General features: G+C 34.8%; 1 protein-coding gene across 2 annotated transcripts; it reads right to left on the bottom strand.

The window, feature by feature from the left end:
• Positions 1-1,148: 1,148 nt before the first annotated feature.
• On the bottom strand, positions 1,149-9,096 carry LOC132168703 (allantoinase-like). 2 transcript variants are annotated; one of them, XM_059579726.1, is made up of 16 exons: positions 8,756-9,096; positions 8,398-8,491; positions 7,915-8,035; positions 7,747-7,820; positions 7,423-7,499; positions 7,205-7,241; positions 7,046-7,131; positions 5,913-5,972; positions 5,409-5,557; positions 4,758-4,884; positions 4,180-4,335; positions 3,983-4,093; positions 3,122-3,232; positions 2,647-2,745; positions 1,713-1,859; positions 1,149-1,425 (listed from the first exon to the last, which is right to left on the bottom strand). In XM_059579726.1, the coding sequence occupies exons 1-15, from the start codon at positions 8,843-8,845 to the stop codon at positions 1,731-1,733; spliced, it is 1,521 nt and encodes a 506-aa protein (XP_059435709.1). In that variant the 5' UTR covers positions 8,846-9,096; the 3' UTR covers positions 1,149-1,425; positions 1,713-1,730. The 2 variants fall into 2 exon arrangements, with proteins under 2 accessions (XP_059435709.1, XP_059435708.1); XM_059579725.1 differs by having other exon boundaries at positions 1,735-1,859.
• Between the last annotated feature and the right edge of the window lie 1,519 nt (positions 9,097-10,615).

Genomic DNA, 10,615 nt, shown 5'->3' with positions numbered 1-10,615 from the left:
ATTTGAATTGTGGAGGCAAAAGAACCGCTGTCGTTTTGTAACAGAAAACGTCGGCTGTGAAAATGTTTTACCAGTATCAATTTTTTATGCGAAAATTACTAACATGTGATTTGAATTTGTATTATAAAAACGCTAATGGTGAGACAGGGTTTTATAAGTGATTAATCATTTTAAAATGATAGAGAAAATGTGGCTTTATCGTTACAAATGATATTATAACAACTTAGTATAACCATATGGTATTAAAACACTGTATGACGCGACCCTAATGAGGATGTTAGTGATTGACGGAGGGAGATTATATATCTAAGTTCCATATTAGGAAGATAAATAGTCCATATAGAGTGAGTGGATTACAAAGGCACTAATGAACAAGTCCTACACTAGTTCCTTATTAAGTGAAACTGAGATTTATAAGTGATTATAACAAAATGTCAAATTGATTAGTCCTTATAAAGTAATAGCGCATATATAACCAACAATTTTCATAAATCGTTACATGGCTGATATATGACACTTGATTAGTCCTTATAAAATGATAGCGCATATATAACCAACAATTTTCATAAATCGTTACATGGCTGATATATATATATTAACAATGGTTAATCTATTGACTATTACACTAGCCATATCAACATAGTGAAATAAATGTAGAATATTGGTATGGTATATAACATTACTTTTTAGGATATAACACAAGTGAGTCGTTTAGACTTCAATTTGGCCATGTACACCAAGCAGCATCTAATTACTCAATCCCACCAGATTAAGAATTGTGCTAGCCTAGCTTATTAATGTTTGAAACAGCATCTTTAGTGCCATAGTCACATTTGTTTGTGTATAAAATTAACTTAAATTGTTGCTATTAGTCAATAAGGAGCTTATGCTAGACAAATAAACTTCTTATAGAGAAATAGGAGCGGGACTCCCTGCAATTGCCTGTCCAAATTGCAGTCAATCTAAACAAGCAATTGAGAGAGGGCCCGATGAGGTCCACCTGCCCGAACAAGTCTCAGGTGCTCCTCTCATGCAAATGTTGGGCAGACCGTAGTTCGGTCAATGAATTGCAACAAATCCCAATTCTGAAAAACAAGCTTCAAACGTTTTGGTACTCTCGAAAGTTGACACGCGCTCACACAAAAAAAAATAATAATAAATCTACTTTACAGCAATAGTGAGTTCATTACATCTAACCATAAATGTACATGTAATTTCAGAAACCTTCTTGGTAAGCAACAAACTATGCACATCCAAGCCTGAAGCTGAAATCAACGCTATTACGAACAGTGTAAAACCTCGGGTTTTCATTGGACCAAAATTGCTGACTGGAACAAATGCTGGTGGTGAATTGTATCTCTGACATTGCCCCAGCCATAACTGGTCCACCTTCAACTGAAACCATGCTAGTCAATGGGCAAGAGTCTGCAGGGAATGTCCAAAAATCAATACTAGAAGAAAGAAATGAAAAATGGCAAACCATTGGATGTTAAAATCAGTTATAATAGTTACTGATAATAAAAAATGTAAATGTGTTTAGTAACTCTTTTAGAAGTGTTCTGTGAAAAGTATTTTGTCTTTTTTTTTAAAAAAAAAGGTGTGCTTTGTTTTGAAAACTGTGTTAGTGGTAGAGTAAAAATCTATTTGAATAATTGATATTTAAGAAGAGTTTTGGCATTTGAAAAGCAAAAACTGTTTTTGAAATTTTTTACCAAATAGACCGAGACCGTTTACTTTGCGAGGATTGGAACACCACAGGCGGCAGGAGCATGCTTCCCCTCTTTGTAGACAAGGTTCCCTCTTACAAAAGTTGCCGACACCCTTCCAGATAGTTTTGTTCCCATGTAGGCTGAAATACTCTATACAAAGGACAAGGGAGCACATATTAGTGACTTCAACATACTTGTCTAATAAAAAATAAAAAAATTAAATACTAAAATGGGAAGACTTCAACAATATGGATCAGGTTCACAACATGTATTTTATCATCAACTTGATGAATTAATTTCAAAATATAAGGTTTTCCGATTATAACATGTTGTTCAAAAGGATCATCTGTTCTTCCATCAAATTTTCTGCTTTTATCCATATACTCGGGTTCAAATACCCATGGATTCGCTGTTTGCTTACTGGTTTCATATAATTCAGAAAACATTAGTTTTCTTGAAGCCTCTTGTTCACATCTCTCGTCAAATGGTGCTATTCGATAATGTCTACCTAGCAGATCTCGTGCTAACTTGAGTGAGCATTCAAATACTTGTCCTACATTCATTCATGAAGGTACTCCTAATGGGTTGAAAACCCTATCAACAGGTGTGCGGTGGGGATTGTAACTTTCCATGAGTTTCCCATTTCTCAATGGATCATGAAACTTTACTTATTTCTTTGTTGGGGGATCGTCGAATCAAATGATACTTTTTGTTCCAATTTTTGCCTCTCCTTCTCCCTCTTAATTAAACTTTTTTCTTGCCATAATGGTTTAGATGAGAAGACTTCAACAATATGGATCAAGTTCACAACAATAACTTGAGTGAAAGTTTAGAAGTTAAACATTTGGTAAGGCAAAACCCATGTAAAAATGCAAGACACGACTCAAAACAAGTGAAGTTGAGTAACAAAAGAGGAAGTAGACTAAGGAAGACATACAGGATGCTTAAGGTATACAGGATAGTCATCATTGAGTTCAAACTCCACATCTGGTTCCCATATGACAATATCGGCATGGTTTCCGACAGCAATTGCACCCTGCATGATAGAATCAAAATTCACATGACATGATGCAGCAAGTAATTGTTAGGAAATAATACAAAATGATCCCTGGAACCAATTCATATGCACATACTTATTTTAATAGGCCACTGTTTTGAGCTTATCAATGCCACTTTAAGATATGGTAAGATAGTATATGACAGCTTTGAGCAACAAATTTCGCTTTATAGTGACAATGAATTGAACACCATCGCAAGATTTTATGACTTCTCCATGGTAGCTCTTTTTATCATTCATGTTGCATGGCAAAGGCTAAGAACAAAGCAGTTTTACTTCAGATATTTCTACATATTTAGATTGCATGTTTGAATCTGGAGCAGAGTGCATGATAGGAAACAAATAACCATATCACCTTTAGTTCTTGTCCGGCAAATTTGGCAGGCCTCTCACTCCACCATAAAGCTAATTGTTCCAAAGTTATCCCATATTTCCGGCCATATGACCACGTCACAGGAAGAACAAACTGTAGATGCTCGCAAAAGAATGCCAGTTAGTTCTCCAATCGATTGCAAAAAGCAACGTGTGAGCAGACTATCAAACAATTGAACCAAGAAAGTGGCGCATACATTTCTGATTATACCATTTCCCATATATTCACCCTCACAATTCTAAAGAATTAGTCTGTGCTATGCTTAGTTTGGCTTGAGAATATACACACACAGAGAGAGATGCATATATAAATATGTGCATCACGAGAATCAAGTCTTTCTATTTTGTTGTTATTCTTTATTATGGCTGCTGGGAAATACACACACACCCAAACAAAATCATATGTACATACATTTACACATACATATATCTAAGCAGTTAATTCTCATGTCTCTGTTATTTTGTTGTTATTCTTTATTTCAATCCAGTAAATTTTTTTTCATGAAACAGAAAAAACAGTTTTGCATGTAATTTATAATCAATAATGACAAGGTTCCTCAATTATAAGTAGTAGCTTTTGCCAGTAAAAAGCAAGCAAGCACATAGAGCAAGAGAATGAGGTCCAATTCTCACTAACATGAAACCTCAGCCAACAAATCCAGCTAGATACTGGACTAAATCAGTTGCATGACGAGCTTGCTGAGCATTTAAGATAACTACATCTTTAAGAATGTTCTATATAAATAATGGCAACTAATTAATAATATTTTCAATCAAGTTTCACAGTACTAGGTACCAAGGAATATAATGAATTATCATTGATCCTAAACATAAACACACCAACCTGCAAAGATGATATGCCACCCCAGGCCTTCAAAAAATTACCATCATCAAGCATCTTGAGTTCTGGCAACGTCGGAGAATGATCAGAACTCAACATGTCAATATGTCCTTCCTGAAAATAGATGTAAACTAAGTAGAACCAATTGATGGTGTAGAGCAAAGCTATGGAATATAACAGCATCACAGAATAGAAAATACCAACAAAGCTTTCCACAGTTTTTTGTTATTGGCTGCATCACGAATAGGTGGAGAACACTTAAATCGAGTATCTCCATCCTGAATCTCTTCTGCTGAGAAAGCCAAATAATGGGGGCATGTTTCAACAGTTATGCTATCGCCACTACTTTTTGCTTCCTGTAACAAAATACTAGCATTCTCAGTCAAAAGCAAAAAGCATTTACAGTAATTTTCTTTGCATGGGAAAAGTAGAGTTAGCTAAGGATTGGCAGGGGTGAATGGCATGTCCCCAACCTCAGATAAAATTAAGGATCCACTGAAGTAATTTGAGGTGAGGAGAGAACAGCAGTCTCAAAGACTTTGAACATACAATGTATTGCAATAAGAAGAATAAACGGTCTTCACTATACCAAAAATGTATATATTAATTAATTACCTAGAATATGTATTTACACTAAAAGCATGTATATTGAGAAGTCATTGATGTGTGGTAAGTCTATGCAAAAGTTGATGCATAAGAAGAAGGTCAATGAGAATTTGCTTCTTCATTATTATAAATTATTATGCCCCACTGGAGCTATATGCACATAAAAGAGTACCTTAATAAGATCTAAGGAAGAACTTGAATCAGACAAGTGAACAATGTGAAGTTGAGCTCCTTCTGCAAGGCCACCGGTCCTTGTTTCCTTTGTCAGAGTTACAAGCTCCCTAATAGCTGCCTCCTCCCTGATTTGAAATAAAAAAGAATATCGCAAATCATGTAAAATGGCATTGATAGAATCAAGCCAAATACAGAAGATTTTCTCCTGAAATGCTAGAGGAACCACTTTCTGATCACTTCTAGGGGAAAATAAAGTTACCAACTTTTCTCAGTTTTGAAGGGCATGAAAAATTTTAGAAAGTACTTCTCCAATTTCAAAAGGTGGTCAAAACTAGAGTTCCATTGTGAAAATATGTATCTATGGTTTATATTTGTGAATCATCATGGCTAATACAATATGTATGTGCGGGGATTTTCTAACATGATCCATGATGCCGATCCTCGAGATGCATCCACCAGGTTGATGCCGAATGCATGTAAATTAAATCACAGGGTAGGTCTGAATGGGTGATTGGCCAAACCAGTATGTATTTTAATCAGAAAGTATTTTATTTCAAAAAATTGTTTCATCTTGAGGGGATCAAGTATAAATCAAGCAATAGCTGAAAAGCTTGCTTATTTGTTCACAAAGTCATAAGCAATATCTTACCATGAAGGTGGCCTAGTCTGAAGATAGGTTGAGTAAGAACGAGGATCATGGCTACCATCTTTAAGTTCCAGGTGGCTTTCAGATTCTTGTTGAATCTCTGCATGTACAAGTAGTGGTCTTCTGTATTTTGCAAGTATAGACAGTCCCTCCTGAGGAACAAATAATTGCATATCTTATGCAAGTATACTAAAATACATAAGTATTGTAAGAGATAGAGACTCAATTTAGTAAAAGAAATCACATCATCCAACCCCTGAAATCATTTCTGCAAAAAGGCATTATATGAAAGCATGATTTCTATTGCAATAAAGGCAACCTAGATTATTATTCATGCAACATAAATGAAATTATTTAATTGGAAGAGAATGGGGGGGGTGGGGGGGGTACAAATTAAAATTTTTGGATATGCAGCACTATAATGAACCAAAAAGTCATTAACTGTAACTGTAAATAAATATGTCAGCCAGATAGATTATTAATATGAACATTTGGACTAAAACATACCTTAATATGACTGGCATTTGTCATAGGAAAATCATTAATCCCCGAAGGACACATAAAAGACTACAAAAAACATAGAAAACTTTATCAGGTAATGCCCAATACTACACCTATCAGACAAAGAAAAGTTTTGAGTCATGATGGTCTAGAGACTATATGCATACTAGTGCTGTCATATTTCATCATAAAATAACTTGTATTATCAAAATTGAATGATGATAATGGAATTAGAAACCTACATGATAGATATTACCACAATGTTCCAATTTTAGCCGGGGAACCATTTTTACAAGTTGGCCAAATAGAAAGTTCCAAAGGATCAATAAATGGTTGGTACTATTGCCACAAAGCTATACTTCATATAGAAATTGGAACTAAACCCCTGGAACTTAGGCTCTGTGAATTGATGCTGGATCTTGAGTTACAGTCCTTAGCTAGACAGCACCACATCATCTATCTTAGAATGATTGATTTAGTCAACAAACTGATTAAAGAAAGAGAGAAGTGATACAATCAAACTTTAGGCATGACAATCCCCCATGACAGCCAAACTAGCCATATCATGCAAAAGTCATTTTTGGAAAATTAAGAATCAGAAGAAACAAGGAATTGGAGGTTCTGTTGTTCCAATTTGGAAATATTATCAACAGAGTAGTCTTAGTCATTTCCACAGTTCTCAAGTGTAAGCATGTGAAGGAGATGCCAACCATGTTATTAATTGCCATGGAAGAAACATATACAGCTCTAGCAATTACACTTATGCATGAAATTCCATGAAAAGGAGCACTGGTTGAACAACATAAGTGCCAATATGGAGGTGGAGTGTGGTCATGGTGGCAGAGATGGCTGTCGAGGTTTGAAACTCAGATCACATCATTAAAATATAATGCAATTCTTCTCTTCTAGTTCTTGATCTAAGAAAGCATTATCCAACCTTTTGCATGTCTTGAAATAGAGAGGAAAAGAAAAACTGAGCATAATAGTTTTGCACGTTTTTTGTGGCTTGGAACAGCTGACAGTGATCTTTTATGTACGCTAAACAGTTTTCGAGTTTGTGGGTTGTTAATGCATCAATGAAGTGAATTGATAAACTAAGAATGATCGGTGACAACTGACAACACTTTGGAAATAGTTACCTTCAAACCAAGAACACCAGCATTTAGGAGACCCTCAAGAATACTTGAGTTGAATGCATTTTCAGGAACTAAACCTCCCCAGAAACCTGTTGGTGGTATAGTTAATAGACAATAGTCCAGGAATTATCATTAGGCTAAGGAATAGTTTCAGGAGCATACCAATATCAACATAAATTCTCTCCTCTGCAGCTTCAATCTATCAAGCAGAAGCATTAAAAGACAAAATTAATAAAATTAAAAAAATAAATAAAAAAAGCCCCAGTAGTTAGTTGAAATTATCTGCAACTAGTTACTACCACATTAAAATGCATAAGTTCATTTTTAAATGAAACGAAACGGATGCATTACTACAATATAGAAAGCTCATCTGTTCATACCTTGAGTTTCAAAGTCTCTTGAGACACAGTTGAAGGAAAATTATTTAGAGGCATGTCAACCAATGTTGTTATACCACCTGTAGAAACACAGTGACACCAAATTATTTGGGTGTGGAACAAAAGAGATCAACACACATGAGTCAGAACTTCTGGTACTGCATGAGAATTATTTGACATTTAATACACAAATAAAAATCAAATTGTGATATTAGATGTCAACAGGGCTATTTTGGAAAACCAGTAAATTCAGCAGAAATAATCAATTAAAAAATTTATGTCCACAGGACCTTTGAAACACAAATTTAATGAGGGAGATTGCCACACCTGCAGCAGCTGCCTTAGTCCCTGAAGGAAATCCTTCCCATTCTGCTCTTCCAGGATCATCAAGATGTGCATGCCTGCCATGAACAAAATCAAAATGAATATCTTATATATTTTGTTAAAATAAAGTTATCATTTTATACTTAAAAACCAATGCAGGAATTTGCTTACACGTCAATCAGGCCAGGCATGACAACAGCCTCTCCATAATCAACTATATGCCCCACCTTGGAATTGCCACGCCCATCCTCTTCTTTAACAATGGATGCAATCTTCCCTCCCCTTATTTCCACTGCCCATTTATGCATTTCATTACAAAAATACATTAATTAAGCTGTAAAATGATAATCATAACAATATTTGTAGAATGATTCAACATATAGCCTTACAATAACAACAATAAATTAGGGTCCGTTTGGTTTGCAATTTCACAATGTGTGATTTAAAAATAACGATTTTTTAAAACGCAGTCAAATCGTGCACTTTAAAAATGCACTCCTAAACCACAGCGATTTGGTTTAAAATTACACTTTTTGCTGCGAAATCGCAATCCCAAATGCTAAACAAGTAGATTATAACAAGGTTCTTATATTCTATAATCCACAATCCTCTGTTTTTTTTCTCCGTGGGGGATCAATTAAGAAGTAAACAAACCTGCACCAGAAATGACACCTTGTGGTGTCACAATGCGCTTGCTGGTTATCCAATAACTCTGGTGAGGAAGAAGGCTGCACTCCTTGTGAGACAACTGACATCAAATGTCAAATTCAATCAGCATAGCATTCACGTGAATAATTAAAAAGTACTCAAAAATGCTCCTCTGTTTTTCTGAAAATAGTAAATGAAAAACCGCTGCTTAAATCCCAGATTATTACAAGTTTACAACTTTTTGGGTTTTCAAATTTTTTTTTTTTTTGGGTGAAATGGCTTTGCTTATTTGAGATTAACAAATCCCAACACCAACAAAACAAAACTCAAATCCATTTTCGCACAAGAAGCAATATAGCCAGACCTTGGAAGAGTTCTGGACGTAGAAGAAGAACAAAAAAGAAGCGAGCAGTGCCAACAGAGGTAACACCCTCCATAGCAGCACAGACGCCATTTTTCTCTCTCTCTCACACAGAGTCACAGAGACGAGGCGTCGACGAGGTTTTGTGAATTTCCAAAAGTCAAATATTTACGTCACCCGCGGGGGACGGAGATAGTTAACGTCGATCGCCGGCCAATGACATAGCTACAGCACTGGGCATGAAGTATTTGCATACACGACTCTTTGGCTTCGGCTCCTCATGGCCTTGTTGGTGTTATCCGACCGTCTGGTTCTTTTCAGCCACTACTGGAACCTCTGATTTGTCTGTGCACATCTTTCTTTTCAGCCACCCTTACTAAGGTCCTCTAATCTTTTTCATTTTAATTTTCAATTTTTGTTTTTTTACTTGACCTGCCAATTTCATCGCCAATCAAATATTAGCGAGTTATAATAGAGAAATTTGATCTGTTTAATTGAATAAAACCGATTATAATTGACCTTATAATCTTATATTCATACGCTTAACTTGACACGTGATAGTAGAGCTGACAATTTTTTATAAGACCCACAAATTTGACATAAATCCAATATAAAATTAATTGGTTATGGTTGACTGGTCTAATATGTTTAATTAAATAGTTCGAGTTATAGTTGATCTATATAGTCTTATACTTTTTTTTTTTTTTTGACATGTTCGGAAAGGAAGAAGCGAAATTCGAACTAATGACTTCTACTTCATGGGGTATGGTTCACACCTGATTAAATTACTCCTTCAAAATTATAGTCTTATACTTATATCTTAACATGAAAAGCAAATTCGAACCCAATATGCAAAAAAAAATTAATAAATAAATAAACCAAGAAAAAAAATAAACCCACAAGCATGGCCGTGGGTCTGCTTTTAAAAATAAAAAAAATAAATAAAAAAAAAAGAAAAAAGTCACTTCACTTGTCAAGGAATGGAACAAGGCCAGATCACATGGATTCGTTGAGGGCCGTGCCTAATGCCAATCAGTGAAACCCACCCAAATTGAAAAAGAGCACACAACAGAGACAAAAAAAAATGTACAGTCAGACTGACCGACTCAGACAGCACTATATTAGTCTAGTGCTTTATATTGGTAAATGATAAGGTTTTCTACTTTAAAATATATAAAAAAAATCATGGAATTTACGTAAAATTCAAACCCATTTAAATTATTAATCTTGTTGGCAAGTAATCTATTGCAATATGATTGGTTGGTAGGACACGATTGGAATCTGAATCAAACAAAAACCACTACATGAATATTCATAATGCACTGAATGGTGTGTTAAAAGGGAAGAGAGAGATAGAGTGCTTTGCTGTCAAATTGTAATGGTTCAATTTTGGATTTTAAACTTTTACCCCAAAATGATTTAGTTTTATTTTCGAATTAGAGATATGATTTACTCAAACTGATATGATATTATAATAGAGAAACGTTATGGATTAATAAATTTATTATATTTGGCTCATATTTTCTTATAAATACAATAAATTAATCATTAAATATATAGAGTCAATTATTAACCCATAATATTTCTCATTATAATATCTATGTAGATTTAGATTTTGGTATGGTTTGATCAGTGATGGGTTACCTGCAAATTAGTAAGACTTTTAATCCATCGATCTTAAATTAACATTCTTATTTGGAGTGAGAATATAACAATCAAATAAGGTTTTTGAGAGGCCCCCAATTCCCTTTGCCTGATGTGTTGTGTCCCTTTTAAAGGGTTTTATGTAACATGTAGATGTAGATTTTGGTTTGGTTTGACCAGTGATGGGTTACCTGCAAACTAGTAAGACTTTTAATCTAT

This window comes from Corylus avellana, chromosome ca2 (genome assembly GCF_901000735.1).
Source record: "Corylus avellana chromosome ca2, CavTom2PMs-1.0".
In the NCBI taxonomy this organism is placed as follows: Eukaryota; Viridiplantae; Streptophyta; class Magnoliopsida; order Fagales; family Betulaceae; genus Corylus; species Corylus avellana.
This window is presented reverse-complemented; position numbering and strand designations above follow the sequence as displayed.

Excerpts from the sequence above, each read along its gene's own strand:
- LOC132168703 (XM_059579725.1), bottom strand. The coding sequence starts at position 8,845 with ATGGCGTCTGTGCTGCTATGGAGGGTGTTACCTCTGTTGGCACTGCTC. Across the intron at positions 4,885-5,408 it reads CAGACTAGGCCACCTTCATG|GGAGGAGGCAGCTATTAGGG; the intron begins GTAAGATATTGC and ends ATTTCAAATCAG. Across the intron at positions 1,860-2,646 it reads CTGTATACCTTAAGCATCCT|AGTATTTCAGCCTACATGGG; the intron begins GTATGTCTTCCT and ends TCCTTTGTATAG.